At 30.2% G+C, this 23,417-nt stretch overlaps 1 protein-coding gene across 1 annotated transcript; it reads left to right on the forward strand.

The window, feature by feature from the left end:
- The first annotated feature begins 1,762 nt into the window (after positions 1-1,762).
- Smp_073280 (hypothetical protein) lies at positions 1,763-18,240 on the forward strand. Its single transcript, XM_018793830.1, has 5 exons — positions 1,763-1,908; positions 3,505-3,664; positions 10,582-11,167; positions 14,351-14,475; positions 17,296-18,240. Exons 2-5 carry the CDS (start codon positions 3,659-3,661, stop codon positions 17,398-17,400), a joined length of 822 nt encoding a protein of 273 aa, XP_018648303.1. The 5' UTR covers positions 1,763-1,908; positions 3,505-3,658; the 3' UTR covers positions 17,401-18,240.
- The last annotated feature ends 5,177 nt before the right edge of the window (positions 18,241-23,417 follow it).

Below are 23,417 nucleotides of genomic sequence, written 5' to 3' on the forward strand. Positions count from 1 at the left end.
TGAGAAGACTAAGAGACATCAGATGGAAAGGTAACACCAAGATAATTGACCTTCGACACATATCCTATCTCGAAAATCATTTCCAAATTAATCATAATTCATATGTTCATTGGATAAGGCAGGATTAATTGCAACGATTGTGCTCTAGATACATTATTCTTAAACGTCCTACTTGTCATATTTTTCTGTGGACACTATGATTCATGTTTACATCTCATAACATTAAGTATGGCATACAGATAAATTTTGTTATATCATAAAAAATAATGTTGCACAGATAACGGAAATGCAATAAAAATATAAACTCAAAATACCAGGTGATTCTAAAATTGTAGTTACAGTGAACTTCATCTTGTTAATCAACTAGCCTATTCGATTGACTGGTCAACTGTCATATCATAGATGAGTTAGATGGGAATTCAAGAAAGCAAGACTTACATTTTTGACGATATCAAGACTGTATTTATTTTGCATCAATAGGTAGTATTTATGTGAATTATTTAACCTCATTTCAGACGATTGTTTTAATGTTCATATTCAGTAAATAATTATCAATGTTCATGTTTGTTTTAAACAAAATTTATTTAGCAATTGAATTATATACGTAATAGATAAATATGAAAAATATGATTAGCTTAGTTATGTGATTATGAACAAAACAAGATTGATAAAAATTGTACTGACTTTTTGATCCAATCTAATTGTTTTACTACTACTTCAACATGTAGTTATAAAAAGAAGCAGTAACGTATTCAATAAGTCATCCATGAAAATAGGATTTACCTCGACTGAAGTTAAATGCAAACGATATTGTCGTGTTAATTTTTTTTTTGAACTTTCGCTTTAAATTCAATATATCATAGTTTATACAAGTTTTATTAGATTGAATTCTAATATGATCATTTCAAAAATATTTTGCTTTTATTCAGTAGTCTACTAAACTGGACTTTTTTTATCCCAATGAAATCCAGATTATTTATAGCGTACATATCTCTAAATGTTAACAATTACAAGAGGATAGAAATTCATTAAACTTTGAACAGAATAAATTGATTAAATCATGCCACAATTGTTATCGACCAGCTTTATATCTCAATGGTGTTGTTTTATATAACTTTAAGTTAGGATTCCTAACAATGGACCGAAACGAGTATCATAAAGATAATAGCTATGATCATCAACTCTTAATCGAAATATATGTATGTGGAAATACTGTACATATAATTTACTTATACTATAGATAATCACTACGTAATCTGTCATAACTTTTGTCTTTATCAAGTTGTAGCGTTTTTAGATAAACAAACATACTTAAATAAATACCTTGAAACTAATAATTCAGTGTATAGAATACCCCACTGGTCTAGATCATTATAACTTTATCGATGTTGGATATGATGTAAGCTCAAATAATTACATTGATTTAACTGATAATTTCAAGATTAAACATTGATTATTTATAAAAATTTAATTTACATGTCACTAATTAAAATATAATTGAAATTCGTTATTCAATCATAACTTTCAACCATACCTTACTTTTTCGTAAACGTACACCCTTATTTTTATATTATCCACAAATTTTCACATTAAGAGTATTACCAACAAAATGCCAAGACAGTAAAACAGCATGAACTAGATAAGACTACCCTAATAACAAGCTCAGTGTAATTTAATTGTACCTTAACCTATCAATTTCGGGTCATATATATATATATATACGAGACAGAGTGATTCATTGTGACTTATTTGTTTTATAGGTGATAATTCATGTGTACGTTGTTTACGTAGTTCACCGATTGCATCTTTAGTTGGCTTCATTATTGTATTACTGGGCGGTGGGGCTTTTGGTGGAGCAATCATTTTTGCGAGACGTTATTTAATTACACTTTTAAATGCTCCTAATCTGTGAGTTGTTTATTTATCTGTATGTTACATTAAATATATTCATTTTTTTCCATAAAGTTGATTTGCATGATTAAACTTTTATACAAGTTGAAAACATTTGTATCTCCCAATGCTGCTTTGGGAAGTGGAATACTCACAACAAGTATAACGATAACATGAGAAATAATTTTAAGCCTTTTATTTCAACGATAGTACAACTCAAAATGAATAATATAAGCTTATCCAAGCTTTCCTCACTATATTCTTCCATATTTATGATAAGTTACTTGCATCTTTTTCGCATATACCATTTCGACAACATTCGAATATAACGTTTAAATTTCGGGCTTAGAACTATACATTATCCTTGTTGATGCACACTTAAAAGTAAACCAAATATTCATAAGCTCCCCATGATTAATCGGAAATATAAGGCGTATATTTTAAAAGATGTATTCATTTTTACGTAGATATGAATATCATCACCTAATAACCGCTTTTAGAGTGATTCAAGATCAATACTTAGTGTTCCAACAGGTCATCAGGTAGTAAGATATAAATTTGTACATATTTTTGTGACTGTTCCTGAATATGTCGACATTCTTGTTGAAACTATTTATTGCCTACTTATTAACTCACAGAATTATTTACAAATAACATTCTTCCATCCCTAAAAAACTCATTCACTATATTTTCATTTCCCTTTTTCCTATTTTCATTCCAAAACATAAATAATAATAACATCTAATTACTTTGTCCATGACTCGAATAAAAGCTTTTGTATTACGTTACATAATCAAATGTTAAATTGCCAGAATCATATTTTCTGTAATTAAGAATTCTGATTATCTTTTAAGTTTTGTATGCACAATAACCACTATTATTCAATAATTAACATCAGCAAGATGGTTATACAGACTCTAGTGATAGTTTCGATGATTTTTCTTTATTGTCAAATTTGAGATGAAATGTTCAAATGCACTCATATACATCAAGGCTAACGACGTCTATACACTCATAGTACATTCCAAATTGTTATGATATAGATTTTAAATGAAGTTTTAAAATGAAATCTAAACAAAATCGTTCTATGATTTACACCTTCACAAAAGTTACGGCTAGTATTTCTGTAGTGAAGATTTCTTTTGATTGATCGATTTCAATCACTTGTCATGAATTTGACTGATAATTTATACCAACCTAAATAATAACTAATGATCAATCAGATTATTATTATTACTATCATTGCATCAGTATACAGTATGGATAGCTTAAATCGAGTTAATATTTGTTACAAGAAACTTTTTATAATCTAGTCTGCTGATACTATATAACTTTTATACATTTAAACATTGCCATTAATGATTTGTAAGCGTTTGCATCAATCCGTCGTTGATGTTGAAGACTGAGTCTTCATCCGTCTAAAGGTTTAGGTAGCGGTTGTGTAAAGATTAACACTGTAATCCAGATACATCTAGTTTATGAGTCCTAAGTAGGATAAAGAGTTCATCCTGGAACTCACTGCGAACCATGATCTAAGTATACTAATCAATCTTAATTTACAAAATAGCAAGGATTAGTTATTGTGTATCTCACTATCGTATTACTTATTTGTAGATTCCCTTACTTGGACTATGCTATTTATGGCTTAGTCGGAGCAATAGGATTATTTTCACTGTTAGCCTACTTACTATGTGCCCTGTCTTCTGGTTGGAATGCAAAACATTACTTTGAAAGTAGCCGAAAAGCATGCTGTGGAAGGTGTTGTAATATGACGGTAAGTCTTCTATTTTGTGTAAATTCACGTCAAAAGAATGTTAACTATATTCTTCAGAGGTAACCTCATAATCCAATTTTGAAAAATATAAATTTGTTTGTCTGAATTAGATACTTTAAGAAATATTTTAATGCAATTCCATCAGTGTTATGTATTCCATACCTGACATGGTTAAACTCTAATAGTCACAGTTTCTAGAAATATGTCTATTGGTTCAAACAATGAAACGATCATTGAAAAATCTGGATTGTTTCCAATGTTGACGTTGCAGCTCATTTTTTAAACATGAAATTCGATTGTATAAAAAAAGACATTTTGACTCTTAAAATTATTGATTATTCTAATGCCCGGCATTTCTAACCTCGATAATTTTTTTATGTAACCTAGTTACGATTGAGAATCATATCATTATAAAAGTTACCAGGAAATACCGGTAGGGTACTTAAACAACTATGAGCTTTTGTAATCTTTGATTTTATATCCTCCTACGGATACTAGAAAACAACCTGCCATTTTTCTTAACAGCTGTTCAATTTACAATGTTTTGACTAAAGATATTTATTTTTCTTAGACTAATGTTCCTTAGCATCGAAACTCTCCCATTATAAACCTATCTAAACTTATTAGCTTTTTAGTATAGAAATTTCGTAAAATATATTCTTTTGATGGTCTTTGAGTAATTTCTAGATCAAAATTATTTAAACCCACTCTTGACTGAAAGGAATATAGATATGGTTAGCATTCAATCTTACTATTTTTAACTCTTCTTTTACGACAATTGATTAACCGCAATATAATTTTTGCCTATCCGTTTACCTTAAAGTGATTATTGAATAGAAAATCACTGGTGTACATGATTTATGTATTTTGTCGCTCATGATTCACCTATAGTCTTGATATTTACATCAATAGTATTTTTTAATTGCTTTTCACTTTGATTAATAACAAGTTATCCATGACTTGCATATGCTGCATTTGAGTGTTTAATGGATTTCGATTTCTCAAAGATACTTACTTGCTTGAAGTTTCAGTGACAGAAATTCATGACCATTTTTGAAACTATGATGATTATCACTGAATAAACTTCAAATTAATACAATAATTTACCGTGATCATGGCTTCAATTCTCAAAGTTAGTTTTGTTTATTCGGCCACATAATAAAATACTCCTAAATAGTCTTGTTTTAGTTAAGAGTGTTACAAAAAACTTGAAAATAAAAAAAATATTTATCTGAATATTCACTTGAAACCGTGTGTTTCGGTTAGATAGTTAATTTTAATGCTTCTCAAAATGTTTACACTCAGTTATTCGTTGGTGTGTACATTCACGATTATCTGCTATTTTACAAGTCAACTGATTGCTAGTGGTCAATAAATAATGACAATTCAAATAATTTATCTATATTGGGCTTATCGGTTTGTAATATTCTCATACTACTGTAAAAGATGCCGGAATACATTTCTTGTGACCCACTAAATTTTAGCTCTCAAACTGAGTTACGAAATGTGAACTCTGAAGGCCTCTAATATGTATGGGGGAGAAACTCTGTTTTTTTTGGGAGAATACTTTAAACCGAATATATAGTGAAAAATATTTGATTCATGATAACCGGATGTTGACTATTCACTATTTCAAATAAAATGGTACTATTTTGTCAAGTTTTACTGCGTCCATGAAAGTTTCAGGCTTTTACTTTTGCTTAATGTGCCTATAAATACTCCTGTAAGAGTAGTTGGTCAAAAAAGGTGGTGAAAAAATTTTTCTTGTCCGTATCTTTCTTACTCTATCAGCAGTAATTTCATCAAGAATCTATAAACGACTGGATTGCATCAAATATTTCTCTATCTATCCAATCAATGAAATATACTTTTTTATATGAGAAAACTGATTTTTGTTAAAAGTTACACATATGGTCACTGTCAGTATGAAGAACTTATATCTAGAAGCACGTTTCAAAAATGGAGGCAAGTAGTTACTTCTTTGATATTTTAATTAAGTTGACTAAGAGAAATATTTGGCAAAATTAATACGTTCATTAATTCCTCAGTAAAATGGCTCATAATAAAGAATGTGAAAAATAACAGAAAATTTGAAACGAATTTTTGGACACATAGTTTACAATAGTGTAATAATTCAATATGTAAATACGGTCATTCTGTCTCAGCGTTGATCTGGTAGTTACTATGATTACCACTGATACCATGTAATGTTTCTAATCGATAAAACATTTTCGAACGTGTTGAATCGGCTCGGTTAATAATTAAGTTCATCCTTTCAAAATTAAGTTTTGTAAACGTCTAATTTTTTAGTTAAACTATAAACAACAAAACAAAAACAGAACATTTATCGGTATTTTCATGTGTAAATATTTATAACCATTATTCTATGGAAACCAAATGTATTTAATTGGCTAAATGTGAATACTTAACACACAATGACCTTCATATCAATGTACAGTCCAAAAAAATAAATGAACCGAAACAAAACATCTAGAAAAAAAGGGAAAGAACATCTTTTAGGTGAATCACCATCCATCTACATTTCAAAACAAACAAAACTAATCCGACCTAATTTTGAATAAATAGATGAAAAATAGAGTAAAAAAGTATGGTTAGAATCATTTCTATGAATAGGTGTCTAATTTCAAGATACATTTCACCAATTTCAGAGTACCATAATGTTCCTTTATTCCATGAGGTGACTGGATTTCTATTAGATAAACTATTGAACCTCAACCTAGCAAATCTGTAGTATTAATCTCGCTAAGAGACATAAAAACTCTGAATAAGGCTACATAGCTGTCCGGTGATCCTTAATGCACAAAAAGCTCTCTCATATATTTTGAGGCTTTGTGTTATGCATTTATATCACATATGCTTCAGTGAGGCAGCGAAATCCGACCTCAGGCCTCCTCGTAGAGCTGCTGGACAGTAGCGGCAACCCTGCTAACCAACTTAGGCGGCTGACGGAGATCAGACTAATCGCTCACCCCATTGTATCCTTGATTAACTCGGGGCCCACTTAACCGCACCGGGCCACCTGATGTATATGCTTATGTATAAGAATTGCAGAAGCTCTCGGGTCTACGTAGTTCACATGTGTAGGTATATGCAACTAACATGTGTGTAGTGTCGTGTAATAGAAACGTTGGCTGCAATATTGTCTGCTCTATGTCTAACAAAATCAGAAACCTAGTCTATCAGGTTGAAGACATAATAAAAAGAGGTGGTAGCAAATACTAGAGAGCTGCGACCAACAACCTCCTTTGGGAGAGTGTTTATGCTTGTGTGAGCATCAGGAAGTGTCGGGGTGGTATCCAAGGTACGAATGATATGTATATAATGTGTAAGAGACAGTCTGTTGTTGTAAATACGTTTCAAAGTCAGGGGTGAACATCTACCCTCTTATGTAAGTGAATGTACCTGTATGTATGCTATGAGATGCATGGGATAAAACCTGTGTGTTACCGGTGTGTGTATGTAACGTATATTTGAGTGTATGCCAAGTGATACTTGAATGAAAGTTTGTATGTTACCTAGTATTCAATTAGACTATACTTATCCAGGGTAAGTAAAAACTTCGAAAATTCCCTTACTTGCCCTCCTTACGATACTGAGATGCACTATCAGGGTTTCCCCTACTGTCCAGCAGCGCTACGAGTCGGGTTTTGCTGCCGCACTGATCAGAACTTAAATTAATAGCTCCAAAATATACTTTGATCCTCCATAATTATGTTTTGTAAGATTTAACAGTTCGCAAAAAAATAACAGATAATACAAAAAGTTTTTACCCGATCTTAATCTTATCGGTTAATTCCATAAATCAATGAAGAACATATTATTTGCCATGTACATAAAAGAATGTTAGAATAACTGCACGTTTACTGTCTACTAGGCTTTTGATGAATATTCTGATCATCAATATCATCGTAATTCATAATTAACAAATCTGTCCCCAAAACATCAGTTATATTAGTGTAAGAACTACATCAAACTTCTGTTTTGCATCCCTTTTTTAAACTAATTACTTAATACTGTTAAGTTTACTCATCTTTATCTGGATTCATCCAAAGAAAAATATTATCTTCACCTCTATACATAACATTGAAGTGTTTTAATGTTCCTTATTATTATTACTATTACCATGATTAATATTCTTATCATTATTTATTTCCACTTTGTTTATTTACGGATATGAGAATAACATACCCACTTTAATTACTAAACACATGCAAATATGAATCAGCTTTCAGTATTCTACCTTCTGTAGTATTAAAGAAAAATTATCAGAAATCAATTTTTTGGGAAGTATTGGAATATAATAGGAATTTATTTGCTTTATTGGTGGGGGAAAAGTAAAAATATACTCATATATAACACAGGTAATTTTCTAAAAGCATAACAGAAAAAAAGGACAACAAACACTATTTATTATTTATTATTTCCATTGCATTTCACTCCTTCATTAAATGTTCTCAAAGTGTGTTCTTCTCACATAAAAATGATTTAGATTTCACATAGTGATAAACGGCAGAGAACAAACTGCTTAAATTAAAATTGTCGATAAAAAAGCATAACAAACAGTAACAGAGACTAGATAAAATTAGTCCTGAAGTAGAACACTAAAAACTTAGCCAAGCAAAAATAGAGAAGAAGAAGAAGAGGAAGAAAACATAAAGCTTACAGAAAAAACACAAGGAGAAAGACCAAAATCAAGAAATTGTAAAAAAAAGTCAACAAAGAACTTATACTACAAAAAATCTCATAGAAAATATAAGTTAATAATTAGTTCAACAAAAAATGAACATCTTTAAATATCTAAATCATCACACTATGCATTGATAAGACTCGTGTACAATGTAAACATATATGACCGACTATTCAGTATGACTGCCTTAAGGACTAGATATCCTTTTATTGATTTATTTCTGATGTTTGGGTAATATTTTTAATTACCTTCTATATAGATGCCTTATATAAATGAGTTGGATACTTCACAAATGGTTTATTGTGTCTGGATTTGAATATAGAATCTATTTTAATTTGTAACTTTGTAGTGATAAGCTTGATCTATAGACAACTTCACCACTGATTGACATGAGCTATTGAGCTGACAATATTAAATTCAAGCCCAGTGGTTTAAAGGTCGTAACCTTGGTTTTCAAAGTGCAACAAGATCCTTAATCCTCGGACGTACTATGCTAGAGTAAACAACTATTCACTTTGCCATGGTTTTCTATAGTTCATCAATTGATGTTAATCTATGACTTAAATGGTAATACAGTGTTTTGATTTGTAAACAGATGAGCTCTCATTGTGCTACAGAATTTTTAATCTAATATTCATAATACAAACAGGATCATGATTAGATCATAGTAACTCTGAACCAAAATGAAAATTATACAGTTATCATACTTAATAAAACACTCGATGTTTGAGTTACCGGAACTAAGCCATATATATATATATATAGTTAGTTATTAATTTATAGATTAATATGTTGCTGTCCAAAATTTGATCATTGTTATCATTTCTGGAAAGTAAAGGAGAGAAAAGTGTGTTTTCCTCTTCCCTTTTTATTCCCCCTCCATTTTATGTTCTCCAAGCCCAGTGGAAAGGGGAAGTAAATTCAGATTATCCATATCAACTAACAATTGTTTACAATTACTATTATTATTATTGTGTCAACACTCGTTTTCATTAACTCCTACTCCTTTTCTCTGTTTTCCTTTGTTTCATTTCATCATTTGCTTATTATATTGCTTCTGTCTAAAGAACTACTTTTCCCTTAAATGTAACATTTTTATTCTGTTGTTATTATCTTTTTCATATTTACATTTCATTTAAATAAGAAGTATTATTTCAGATTAATCAGTCAATCACAGTGCAAATAAATTGACTAACTCTTCTCATGTTCATCAATCAGTTCATTTCAACCTACTTAAAGGAATTAATGTCGTGGAATCTGTTATCAATATATTTTGGTAATATTGTTCAAATAGAGAATAGATATGAAAAAAACAACAGTTGTGACACGTTATAACATTACTTTTTTCTCAAACTTTGGACTTAAGTTAGTCAATCTTTATACTCGATTCATGAAGCCTTAAACCTAGATTGAAAAACACTTGTCAAACTGTATATATTTATACATATAGCAATGGAATCCAGGACTCACGTTTCATTCTATTTAGGATTCGCAAGATGAATGCCACTGCATCTCAGAGTTGATGTTCACCCCACGACTCGAACCCAGTGCTGTTCACTCCAAACGCCATCACGTTATCTACTTAGCTACTGAGTCTAAATAGCTGCTGGCTTGTGCAATGTGGTGAAGTTTACTTCATTTTTGCATTTTTCTGTTCAAATAGTGTACTGCTAGCCACCATCCATCGTTGCTTATAATGCTTGTGAATTAAGACAGCATAGAGGCAATCGGCACAGTATTCGCATATGCCAATAGGAGACTGATCATTTGCAGTCCTAAACATCAATGGGGAGATTTAAACAACCAATGTAAAAATGAATTAAATTTATTTCTGCTGTGCATTCATTTACTTATTTATTTTTCACCTGTATTAACCAAAAGGTTAGGTAAATTGTATGTCAAAAAAAACTGAGATCAAATAGTGAACGATTCATTTTCTAAACAAAAACGTTTTGGTCAACATTTATCCATTAACTGAGACATCATGTCTATATATTTCTCATTATTACATCACCCGATAATTCAGAATTCATTTAATATTGTAAACAGAAATGATTGTTTTAAACAATAGAACTGGTTACATATTTTTTCTTAATATTTTCAAGACGTTATTGTTATGGTACATGCTTATGTTTGAGATTATTATTACCAGTCATTTGCATTTTTTCATTATCGATGAGTTTTTCTATTTATCTCTCTCATCTTTCAGCTTATCATACTTTTGGTAACGGCTGTCATATTATGGTCAGCTATTGCATGCCTAGTTAGTTACCCAGTCGTCAGTATTGCACTTTTGTTATACCGTAATGAAGGACCTAGTCGCTTACGACTAGCCTCTGTCGGACAAATGACTTCATTTAACCATGATGGTCAAGTAAATTTTCCTAGTTCAAGCAGTAGTTACATACGTGAAATGTTCAATTCCAATAGAAAAATAATAAAACGACGTGATACAGAAGAATGGTTCCCTGATGATCCTAATGATTTCAATACAGTTGAAAATACTGTTGCCGTACCAGATGATATTCCAGATAATCTTCATACAGATCCATCTAATTTAAGTAAAGACCTAACAGCTACGGTGACAAGTCCAAAAATGGTCGATCAGCCACCACCTGTGATAAGTTCATTTTCTGATAATAAATTATCATCATCATCAATACCATCAAAATCGTCTTTAAAACCTTTATCAAAAAACATTGTAAAACAAGTAATGAATGGTGCTCTTAGTATTCCAGAATCTATCAAATTGTTTTATCAGTGTAGCCAAGAGACATTTGATTTATCTTATTACGGTAAGAAAATCTAATCATCTTTAATCTTTTATTAAAAAACAATCAGAGTACTTTATTCATTTTTATAATTTTTATTTAAACTTAATGGAATAATTTTACAGAAATGAAACATTTGATAAACAGCACATTTATATAACTTGTATTTATCAACGTTTTACTATCATAATCTCTTCAGTCATACAGTAGCATCAATTAGAAATACATTGGAGCACAAAATAGTCCTCCCATTTTTGTTCAAAAAAACTGAAAAACACCCACAAAACCACTTATCTGATTGTAAATCGCATTCTTACTAACGATTGGCATTTACATAAATCTCCTGAAGTTCTTATAAGAATTATTCAAACTGGGAGCGAAATTGATACGCTGATTATACATTTGAGAATTGTGTGATATTTCGCATTAGCTAAAATAATACAATGTCACAGAATGTTGACTCGATGATCTAAGCCTGTGGTACATGCCTCTAGATCAATAGATCGTGATTTCGAATGTATGTATTGGTTAGTGGCTATGAGCTGCTCAAGATTCCCAAACTACGATAAAACAACAATGTTGTTCCAGTTAGTTCTGTGTGAGGTTGATTCTAATATCAGTTAATGAAAGAGGACTTTTCTCAAAATGAAATAGTTGTTACAAAGACATTGTTTAAATGTTTAGGCGTTTTATAGTAAAGTATACTTTGGTCTCATTAAACATAATAGTTCTTTAGATGAGACTAACTAATAAGAATCCGTAATAGTAGATTTTGTAAAAACCGGTAATCGTAAGAAAACTAGTTTTTTCAATCGTGAAAGAACTAACTATTTAAATGTGATTAATATAGATAAAATTCATTTACCGATACGAATTAAACTACCAAACAACTGACTAATATACTTTTGTAGTCTTATAATAACCACTAAATTATCGAGGTACTAACGAATGTTATTATTAAATTCACCTAGTATTGTTTGTTTGAATCTTCCCATTGATGTTTAGGACTGCAACTGGTCAGTTTCTAATTGGCATATGTGCATACTGTGCGTATTGCCTCGATATAGCCTAAATTCACAAGCATGGTAAGCAAAGATGGATAATGGCTTGATTTCATTAGAATATCTTTACACCTTGTAATGTTCATGTACATAATGGAGTTCTTTGATTAATAAATGTTTACTGTCAGTTAGTTTACAATATTAAATTGATGACAGTAATAATTACAATAGTAATAATAATGATAATCGTCTTTACATTTCAGTCACAGAAATTACCATTCTTCAGCCATAAAAAAATTTTTTTAAGTACGGATAATATAATGAATGGTGGTATTTTACCAATGAACTAATTGCATTTATTCACAGCATTATATCCTTTAAAATAAGCCACTCGAAAGAACAAAAAAAATAATTCAATTTATTTTCTTTTCATATGTCTTTTTTTATTATTTTATGTTTACCTTGGTGAATAAAAAAATAACAAAAGGGGGGGTGTTAGTTTTGAAATAACGATACATTTTTTAGTTGCAAAAATAAAGATGAAAGAAATTTTTTCCTTTTATATCATCATCTATCAGTATGTATTTCTACATACAAAAGACAAACTTAAGAAGTGTTCAGTTAAATTAACTTTTTTTTAAATAAAAAAATTTATAAAATTCGTGTCAGTTAGTTATAAAAACGAATAAGTGATGAAAATTTTCATTTTTCTTCTCAATTGAACAATTTAAAAAAGTGTGTTTGCTTAAACGTTATGTTACTAAGATACTGAAAATTATTGAAATGAAACTGTTTATACTATAGTTTAACTAAGTTATATATATATGTAGTAGTTTTGTTAAGTCTTGTTCCCTTGGAAACTTAAAACAATAACTTCCCAATTAATTCCTAGACTGTTACAATCTTCAACTCTCAAACTATTATTGAATCCAGAAGGTGGAAATATGAAAGAATCTTTATTTATATAGTTTGTTTAATTTTACAAAATAAAGAGTACTTACGAAGTTATGAACAACCTTATGTTGTTTAAAAACCTATAGAAAATTACTAAGATTCATAATTATTTTGGTACTTAGGCAATGAGACTGATCAAAATTAATTTTAAACATTTTACGGTTTCTAAAGGATTTTTCACACAATAATGGATGCCTCGTCACAATTTCAATAACTCAACTTAGTGTCACGCATGACTTAGAAACAGTAATTAGGAAAAGGTAATTAATCACTGAATAAATCTGTATTTTCGTCAGGTAAAGTCATCGGATAAATGATTTGATATTTAATAGGTCTATTCTTTCTATTTATATTCTCTGCATATTTATTAATAATTAAATATATCATGATAAATTGGTGTGTGAATAATATTACATAATGAGAAATAATATAATTCATTCATACATGAAACAGAACAAATGAAGATTACACACTTTCAGATAAACAGTAGTCCAGTAGATTTAAGAAGAAACAGAGCTTCAAATGAAACTAAATAATTAAACTAGAATCACACAGAAAATTGGCTAAGTAATATTTTAGTTCAGCTAAAATCTGAGGATATCAGTTACTTTATGTTTAAGGCTAAAAACTCCCAGAAATCCGGATAAAATTAATATAAGAAAAGCTGTAAAACTTTTAGAGACTAGAGAGCACTAAAAATGTGTCTCGACTTCATTTTGAACTTCTTCATAGTGAACATACAAAGTCTATACAGCGTTGACTTTGTATTGAAACTATACAAATATTAATAAACCATCTATATTCAGTGTTTAAAATTGGAAACCATGTTTTTTTGCTTCGTTAAGTATATTTTCAGTGCTTTTACTACTTATTCAAGTCATTCTACTTATTATTACATATTCTCCATATTACTTATTTTCATTTGTTCTATTTTCTTTCATATCCATGAGTTTCCACCAATCAGGATTTGTTTTATTTGCAAAAATACACTTAGATGGTTTAGAATAAAGAACATTTTAATCCTCATTTCGTTTAACCATGAATTTCCATACGATTTACTTTTGTCGGCTCAGGAAAATTTGTTCAATGGTTCTTTCATCATATTGTTATCGATACATAATTTAAAACAGTCAAAATTAATTTAGAATATTTTAGAAGTTTACGGGAGAGTTTTAACTAACATGATATGCAATATATTCGTGTATGTGCTTCACTATCGAGGTCCTCGTTTTATCTTTTGTTTTTCAACTAGGTCTATACGATGCCAGTGGTTTACCGATACACATTGCACGAGCTAACTTCCCTGAGAGAACATATGATATTTTAGTTTGTGTAATTCTTGCTGTCGCTGGCATATTCCTACTACTATTTGGTTATGTAAGTATATGAGCAAAAATCAAATTCTACTTTTTGGTCAAAAGACAGACTGTTTCATGTATTTTCGATTTCAGAAAAATTAGGTACCGTTTAAATAAAGCTGAATATATTTTACTACTTACTATGTGTAAGTAGTAAAACAAGTTAGACTTTGTCAAATCTTACAGGATGTTATTTATACGTATGACAATCGGCCGATCAGAAAATTCATTCTGTTGAGAAAAGTTTTTTTCAGTGAAATGAAAGTCTGTTAATCATGTGAATAATTTTTTATTTAAATATGACTTATTTGTTCATAAACATAAAGGTGTTTTTGTCTGTGACATTAACAATAAATTCACTTATCCTGTAACTGTATTTATCACACTATTAATAGATCATATATATCTCCACATTTCTAAAAGTCTAAACGGAAAGTCAGAAAGTCGGATGAATGGTTACAAGTACCGTTCATTATTCAATCTTTTAATTCACCTGATCATATTGAGTACAATACAAGACCCCAACACGTTTCAAATAATAAATCTCAGTAAGCATATTTTTACTGCCTGCTTAAACATCTGGGCTACTTGTTCCTTTCATCTAGATATTTCAACAAGTTATCTAACTTCGTTTGTTTTAATACATCATTATGGCTATTAATCGCACAACCTATTCAAGTGCATTTCTGAAAAGTGCACAACCTTTTTCTGTAAAGGTTACAAAAGGTCTAATCAGAGACATCGTAGTTGCTGGCAATATGTAGCGAAAAGAATATACATTATTCAGATGTCGATTGACTGGACTGCTAACTTCTAACTGGCATTAACTGATTATTTGTCGTCAGGATAGATGAAGAAGTGAGAAACGGAAACTTGTTGAAATACTTTGTGCTGAGAATTCTGTATTGTACCAAAAATATAATATTGAATAAAGCTAATAATAATGATAATAATAATAATACTTGGCTTTAAGTTGTAGACAGTAGAAGGAAGAGTAAATATTAGATTACAACTAAATGTTTGTTCAATAAATACTTACTGAAAATTAGCAAACTAATTCACTAAACAATAGATACCCAGGTTTCATACTTGTTTTCTCATCTCTTCCTATAAATGAATTATTCATAATTGTATCAGACCTAACGGTTTATCCTACATTAGTTTCGACTTCAATCATGAAAATCTTTAACTATTCGACGAACTATTTAATTTTCATACTGATCACAAGTGAATAAATTTATCAACCAATTTTCTCTCACATTAACACACTCGAATATATAAATATTTCATTTTATCTACCATGTCACAGTAATAAAGGAAGATAAAGGTCGTCAGTTAGAATAAACGAGTGAATTATCACCAAACAACTGATGATCATGATAATGATGAACGGATCCGAAAATAACTTTTTTTGGTATTTAAAAGCCGATTAGTTTCAACTTCAAATGCTTTTTTTGAAGTCTTATTCAATCAAGTGTTTGGTCTTCAAATGATATATGTCATCTACTGAAGAAAAACAAACGAAAATAATTTTAAATTCACTTGATGTTGTTTACTTGTATCTTCCCGTCCAGCTGATCAGTCCGAAATAGGACGAAACAAGCGTCCTGAATTGCATTATCCATCTTTGCTCAAAAGCTTAAAAATAATTTTATTTGTAAAATGTGTTTTACAAAATCTTTATTAACATTACCTAATTTTAAATAACAAAAATGTACTGAAAGAAAAGGCAAATAGCTTGATTTCTAAGATTAGAACTGGTGATACAAAAACACGATGACTGTATTGTTGAATCGGGCTTGCTTATCGCAATGTTACTTCTAAATCAATTAATAACAAAATTACTTGCCTAGTGGAATAATAAAAGCATGAATTTTTAAATCATCAGTTTTTATTTGCCACATTATAGTGAATACTATTTGTAATTACAGCGTCAACTGCAAGGATTAACTAATAACAAGTTATCCTGTAAATACAAGAAGTGTTGGATAGTGCATATGGTTTTAACAAGAAAGTAATTTTACTTAACCAAAGAGCTTGAGGCATATTTCCACACAATACTATAATCTGTGTTGCCTCATAACAATCCATTTTGCAATTCTGAGGTCTTTTATCATCCAGTTAAATTCAATGTGATTTGTTTATCTGAAGATCATTCTACTTATTAAGTCGGAGAAAAACGTCATTGGTTAATAAATACAATGTGATGGTACAATTGTGCATTTACTAGTATCGTATATCAAATTACATTTTCAGTGTTTTTGCTAGTAATAAGGTCTAGTTTAACCATAAAAATCCTTTATTAAGAAATAATTATTTAGATAATACAGTCAAATCAATTTCTTTTCAGCGTTGTTTTGTTCTCTAACCAGACTTGTGCATGGATATCTTGATGCTAACTTTGGTGAATACAAACTTGTATACTGTTCTGGTCATCAAATAGTATCACATACGATCATTTACTCCACATCAGTGATATAATCTTGTCTCTTAACTTACTCAAAACATTGATCCAATTGATTATCTACTGTAGTGGATGAATACGTGTTGATCATTCAGTCTCATATTTACCCTATTGTATTGAACTGGTTTCCACACTTACCATAGAGTATGATTACTAAGGTTTTATTAAAAATAGATTTCATGTTACAAGACAAAGTTTTTGATTCAAAAAACTAATTAAAATATCAATTCTGATTTAATATATTGAATCAAGCATGGCTAAAATACTTCACAGATAATATCGATGATGTCTGTTGTCAGATATTATAATAAACTAAAGAACTATTGTTTAAACAATATGAAATTATTGTTTTTACTCATTTTTCTTTCTTTTTAGATACAAATAATTATTTGTACCGCAATGAATTATGCTCGAATGCAAGAGGCTAGATATTATGAAACATCTGATATTGGTGAAGAAGGTGTTGCATTACAACAATAAATGTATTTTATAAAAAAAGTAATTCTGTAATTCCATTAAACATAATTCATTATGATTTTAATCATATGCCTCCTATTCTTCACATATGCAACTAACTACTTAGAATTTACAAACAATGTTAATGCATATACATAGGAAATATGAAAACTGCACATTGTATAGTAATTTGAATAAAAAAATTTATTCAGTTCAAAGGATTTCATTGAAAATAATGAACACTTCCAAAAGAGAGTCTTCTTAAGAGCAAGATGTATGTATTTATGTTCCAGAATAATCATAATAATAATAATAATAATAATAACAATCCTCATTAACACTGACTTATGCAATATCTCATTATTTTCATTCAGTCTTGTGTTTTCATTTTAAACCTATCGTTATTCATGTTGTTTTCTTCTACTTCTGTTGTCTCTCATGTTTGTTTGTTTTTTTTATTTTATAATCATCCAGTTGAAAAAAAGCAAAATAAACATCACTTATTTGCTTTTTTATTTCATCTTAAATCATTCCATAATCCTTCATCACATACCATTTAAGTATTGTTTATCTGAAGATCATTCTGCTTATTAAGTCGGAGAAAAACAGTTTTCACCATTTAAAAAATATACGCTACATTTTAGTTGTTTAAATTCGTTTTAATGTTTTAATTAAAGAATAAAAGAAAAAACAATTAGGAAATAATAAAAGTTATTATTTTAATAACATTGAATCGTTAAAATAATATTTTTTTGCTTTTTTTTATTGAAATTCATCAAATTGTGTTGCTTAATGCTTTATTCTTTTTACTTTATTTATATTGATTAAATAGCCAACATTATAGTAACAAACGAATACACATGAGGCTTTCTTAATATGCTCTCTCTCTCTCCTTCCCTCCCTCCCTCTCTCTCTCGATATATATATATATATATATATTGTATAAGTGTTTGTTTTTATCACTCTCTGTTTTGTTTGCTTACTGACAGGTAAATTGTCGACAATAATTCTTAATTATAATTTTATCTAAACAAGTCTAAATTCTTATAATATATAATTTTGTTTTCTATAATAAACACAAACATCAACTATACTCAACCGATGAGTGTGTTTAATTATTGTTATTTGTTTTGATGTGAATTAAATACATATGGAGTTTGTTTCATACTATTCCTAATTTCCTCTATTACTCTATGTGTGTTTGTTGTTTGTTTTTTTACTCTGTTTGTTTATTTTAATTGATTATTTTCTATAAATTTTTGTTGTTTTTATAGGAATATTATTATTATTAGCAAGGATAACAATAATAACGGTAATGGTATAAATGGTGTTCATGTAAAGAATGCTTATTTCATAATAGGTGATTGTAGAATTTTGGACGAGAGACCTGACTTTCATCCTAGTTTGTACTACTAACCGATCTTCGTTTTTTAAGAGAGTGGTGTGTTTTTTTTAGTTACGGACGTTCATCATCTAGTGTAATTCTGAGTCGTTACCATTGACTAAAGCTACCATTGACATCCTGTAGGACTTAGTTGTTCATATTAATGAATCATTAAGTAATTCATACATATCACTTGAGTTTTACTGTGATACTTCTCGTGTTTCATCTCCTAGATATTTTTTTCAGGTGAGAAACTTCCATATGAAATTTATAAATGATATTCACTGAAATAATAATAAATTAGAACTATTTATGTACTAATCAAATAAGAGCTCACTGTTTGAACTCCATGAAATAAATCGGTAGAGGATTATGTTATTTTCTAAAAAGATAATTGCAGTGATGCATACGTATCACGATCAAGTGGTTCCAGTTGACACAACGTCTCAGCCTCATTACCTTATATACATCTTCTGCATGTAGTTTGATTATTTCATATAACTGCGACAATCAAAGGATTTCAGTAGTCCCATTGGTTATTACTTTTGCTCCATACATTTAAATCCTGAAAAACAATGAGACAGTGCCAGTGGTACCGTAAATAAGTTCATAAAGATCGATTCGGGCTTTCGTATTTACGCAGATATATTCACCATTCTAGAATTTACTATAGATTATATACCAATCTAGGTAAGTGAAATTTTCAACCGACTAAACTACTCAATTCCCTAATCACTTAGTATTACAGGAAATCACTTTCAAAATATGTCAATAGACTCTAAATATCCAAGGAATATTCTCGAACTTTTTTCTTTAGGAGTTGTTTTGTAGATATTTACTTGCTTGATTACGGATGAAATAATTTGTTAACAAATATTGTAAAGGCTTCATCGATATATATATATATATACACTCGTGATCATATATATACAGTATCTAAGCTTGATGAATATGTATGAGGTAGACCACAATTGACATTTGAAACTTCATACTTTCGCACGTGTATGCTTACCGACGCCTAATTAAAGGTTTTAGTTCCTTTTTCGAGGTCTGAAGTGAAGATTGAAACGCGTAATAAATGATACAGTGAGATAATTGATGTTACTTTAGAAAAGGTTGAAAAAATATGAATTTCTGAGAATGAAATTATAATACATATTACAAAAATGTTTGTCTTCTTTATTCCGAATCCGTAATAACGTTCCAACGACACACGTTCATTACACTTCAGATATCATTCATCCTATAATCTACCTACCTTCAATGTAAATATTTCATGTCTTTTAAACTAAAATATGTAGTGTGTTAAGTAATCAAGCTGATCAAAACATTATATCAGTTTAGTAATAATATTTAACTACAGGAGTGGATTTTATATTTTGTCATTGTCAACAGTTGAAACAATCCTTATTAGGCTAATCATAATACTACATTTGACCAGTATTCCAACTATTCAGTTAAGTATTCGAAACTGTGATCACTAATGATTAGTATTAACTAGTTACTGATTACGAAGGACAAGACTCTTCTGTAATACTCATGCACGATACTTCACAGGATAGGACAGCGAACCTTTATAGCTGAAGATGAGTACGATACTAATTAGTCATTGATTTGAAAATTACTGGTCCACATTTCCTGATTGATAACATTAACTTAGCTACAACTTTTAGAAGACATTTCCATATGTTTTAAAAACTTTCCTTTTGGTTTAATGACAACTATTGAAAAGTTGAAGTTTAATCATTTGACAATCAAAAGAGCAACACAGATAATATTTTGTCCATCTTCCTGAATATTTTATTTTGTTTTTGTGATGATAAATTGATTTCTTACATTAAGATAATACGTATCCAATAACTGTTTATACATAGAAAGTAAACATACCATTTCAAATTTCATCTTAGTCAATCTGTATGGATTAACTTAAAATACTCTGTGACATTTTAAAGTTATTTTTTTAATTGATCATGGATTTCGCAAGAAAATCCAACTAACTGTTTGATTTATACGAATATTTGTCAAGATTAGAACGAATAGCTTGACAGCCTAAACAGAAAGGATGGTATTCAGCTAGCAACCATTTGGCAAATATTCATCAACAAGTAAGTGGACCCTTTCTTTCTTTATTCAACCTGTTTATTTCACATGAATCGTTATTTTGACTGAAATTCAATATGAGTTATGTTACTTGATGATTCTCATTTTTACTTGCAATTCAATGATTCAGAAACAATTTTTCAACATTCCATTTGCACTTTTATTCTTATTTTTACTTCACATAGAAACATATCAACACCGAATATCATTCATGAATAACTCATTCTTACACATACATACACACACACAATTCATCCAGTCTCAATTTACTTCACATCGTTGAACTTTTCACTTGATTCTCATTCAACTGACTCATATTATCCTGTTTACATAAATTCAACATCCAAATATGATTGGTTTAACGTAGTATAGATTTTGATATGATTGTTTAAAAAACACTATATATTTCTTTGGTGATTTTGATTTTGATTATTACCCTGAAGAAGTCCAGACAAGTTAGCTGGACGAAACGTTGGAATTATGTAAATTTCAATCGCTGAGATTATTTCAAATGTAATTTTCATATATAATGACTGTTTGTTTTCTTATTGAACTAGTTTGATGTAATCGATTATGCAGATTAAAAACATAAAACTGAGAAAATATTTTATAATCAAAAAGATTATTTGTCTCTGGGATTTATCGAGGTTTTTTTAGGATTTAAATCAAATATCATATGGTTCATAAACTAATAATGGTGGATTATTGCTAGACAGAGTTAATACGTTTGACGTTGAATTAATTCTAGTCTGTATAACAAATGTAACCAATAAGAATGAAGAGAAGGATAAACTAATTAATTAATTCCCCAAAATAAATGGTTTAGATATACAGCATTAGATGTTGGACTAGTTAGTTTTTATGAAATTAAATGTCATAAGGCGTAAAGTCAATCATCCACGTCATTTCTCGCTATGTCAAGGTCAGTCAGTCAGCGACAACGTAGGACCAGGCACATATATGCATCGATCCAAGTTGCCATACCTCGTTAGCACAACAAGATGAACACCGGATTCATAGAAGTAATTAATTTAGTGGTGATAGTATATAAAGAAAGGTTGTATATAAGGATATAGTATAGGAAGGAAAAAAGTTATGAAGCAATTTTAATCTCAAGGTTTAAGGGAAGATAAAGAGTGTATACACCTACGCCATTGTGATCGATTCTGAGCCATGTCACACACAGTCTCCAACCATTGGTTACGATAGTCACGCGGACCCCAACCAGGTAGTCTGCATCTACCAACATGGCTCAGACTAGAAGTTAGTGACTTCAAGCTCTGATGTCACGTTTTGGTTTGGCCACCCTTAACTCTCTTCCAACCATCCCCAATACTAGTCAGCATTGCGCGTCATGGTAATCGGTGTTCAGGTATACGTAACAAGTGGCCAAACCATCCCAGTCGATGAAGATTCATGATCTCATCAACTGATTTACCATCATTCCCTAATACCCTGCGTCTAACCTCACTATTACTTACCCGGTTATCCCAGCAGATGCGAGCAATATTTCTAAGGCATCTGTGGTCAAATACTAGTAACCTACGAGTATCTTCTACTTTTAATGGCCATGTTTCGCAACCGTAAAGTAGAACAGAGCGAACTGCTGCGCAGTATACTCGTCCCTTAATTGATAGACGGATATCTCGTCTTCGCCATAGGTGACGTAAGTTGGCAAAAGCCAAACGAGCTTTTTGAATCCGTGCTGAGATTTCGTCAGACACCAACCCATTAGGGCTGATCAGACTTGCAAGATAAGTGAAGTTGTCGACGCGTTCGACTACTTCACTCCCTATCCTTAGTTCAGGTGTTGACGCAGGCCAGTCCTGGAGTAACAATTTACATATAAGACACATATAAGGCATATATAAGACGTTCCTTCTGTCCATTGGGCAGCTAGCTTAGCAGCCTCATCATCGTCTTTCTATGTACAGAAACAAAAACTGTATTACCTTTCTACTAGTACCATTCTCCACTAAATTAGTTATTTTTTGGGTCTCAATATATTATCTGAGTACAACATTTCTAGGAAACTGATATCAGTATTATTAGATTTTGAACACATGCACATCATCGGACCCAAAATATCTAAACCATGGCATAAGAAGTCCATAATTTTAAGATTGCTTTCACCCATAAAATTGGATTATCATAGTTATATTGTAAAATCGACTGAAGTTTGAAAAAACGTTAAATTTGAACTCAATGATGTAAAGATCTGCTCTTATTGGTGCACGAAGGTTGACATATGTAGGTCCTTGTATGCACACTGCTAAGACCCATTAAACTAGTTAGAATCACTTATTTATTTCTCTTTGGATTCCCTTTGGCTGATCTTGGATCATGACGAAAACCATCTTCGACAACATATTCATAAAACGAGGCCTTTAGTTTTATGAAGTGACATTGCTCAGATTGTAATTTTGTGTTTAAAGATTAAGATACTCTGACAGAAATACTGATATCTTAAGCAGATGGATATACTTTTTAATAACAATATGGAAGCTAGTTACAGCACTAAGCAGCAAATTACAGAAACTCCATATATAGCTGTATA

Source organism: Schistosoma mansoni, chromosome 1 (genome assembly GCF_000237925.1).
Source record: "Schistosoma mansoni strain Puerto Rico chromosome 1, complete genome".
Classification (NCBI taxonomy): Eukaryota; Metazoa; Platyhelminthes; class Trematoda; order Strigeidida; family Schistosomatidae; genus Schistosoma; species Schistosoma mansoni.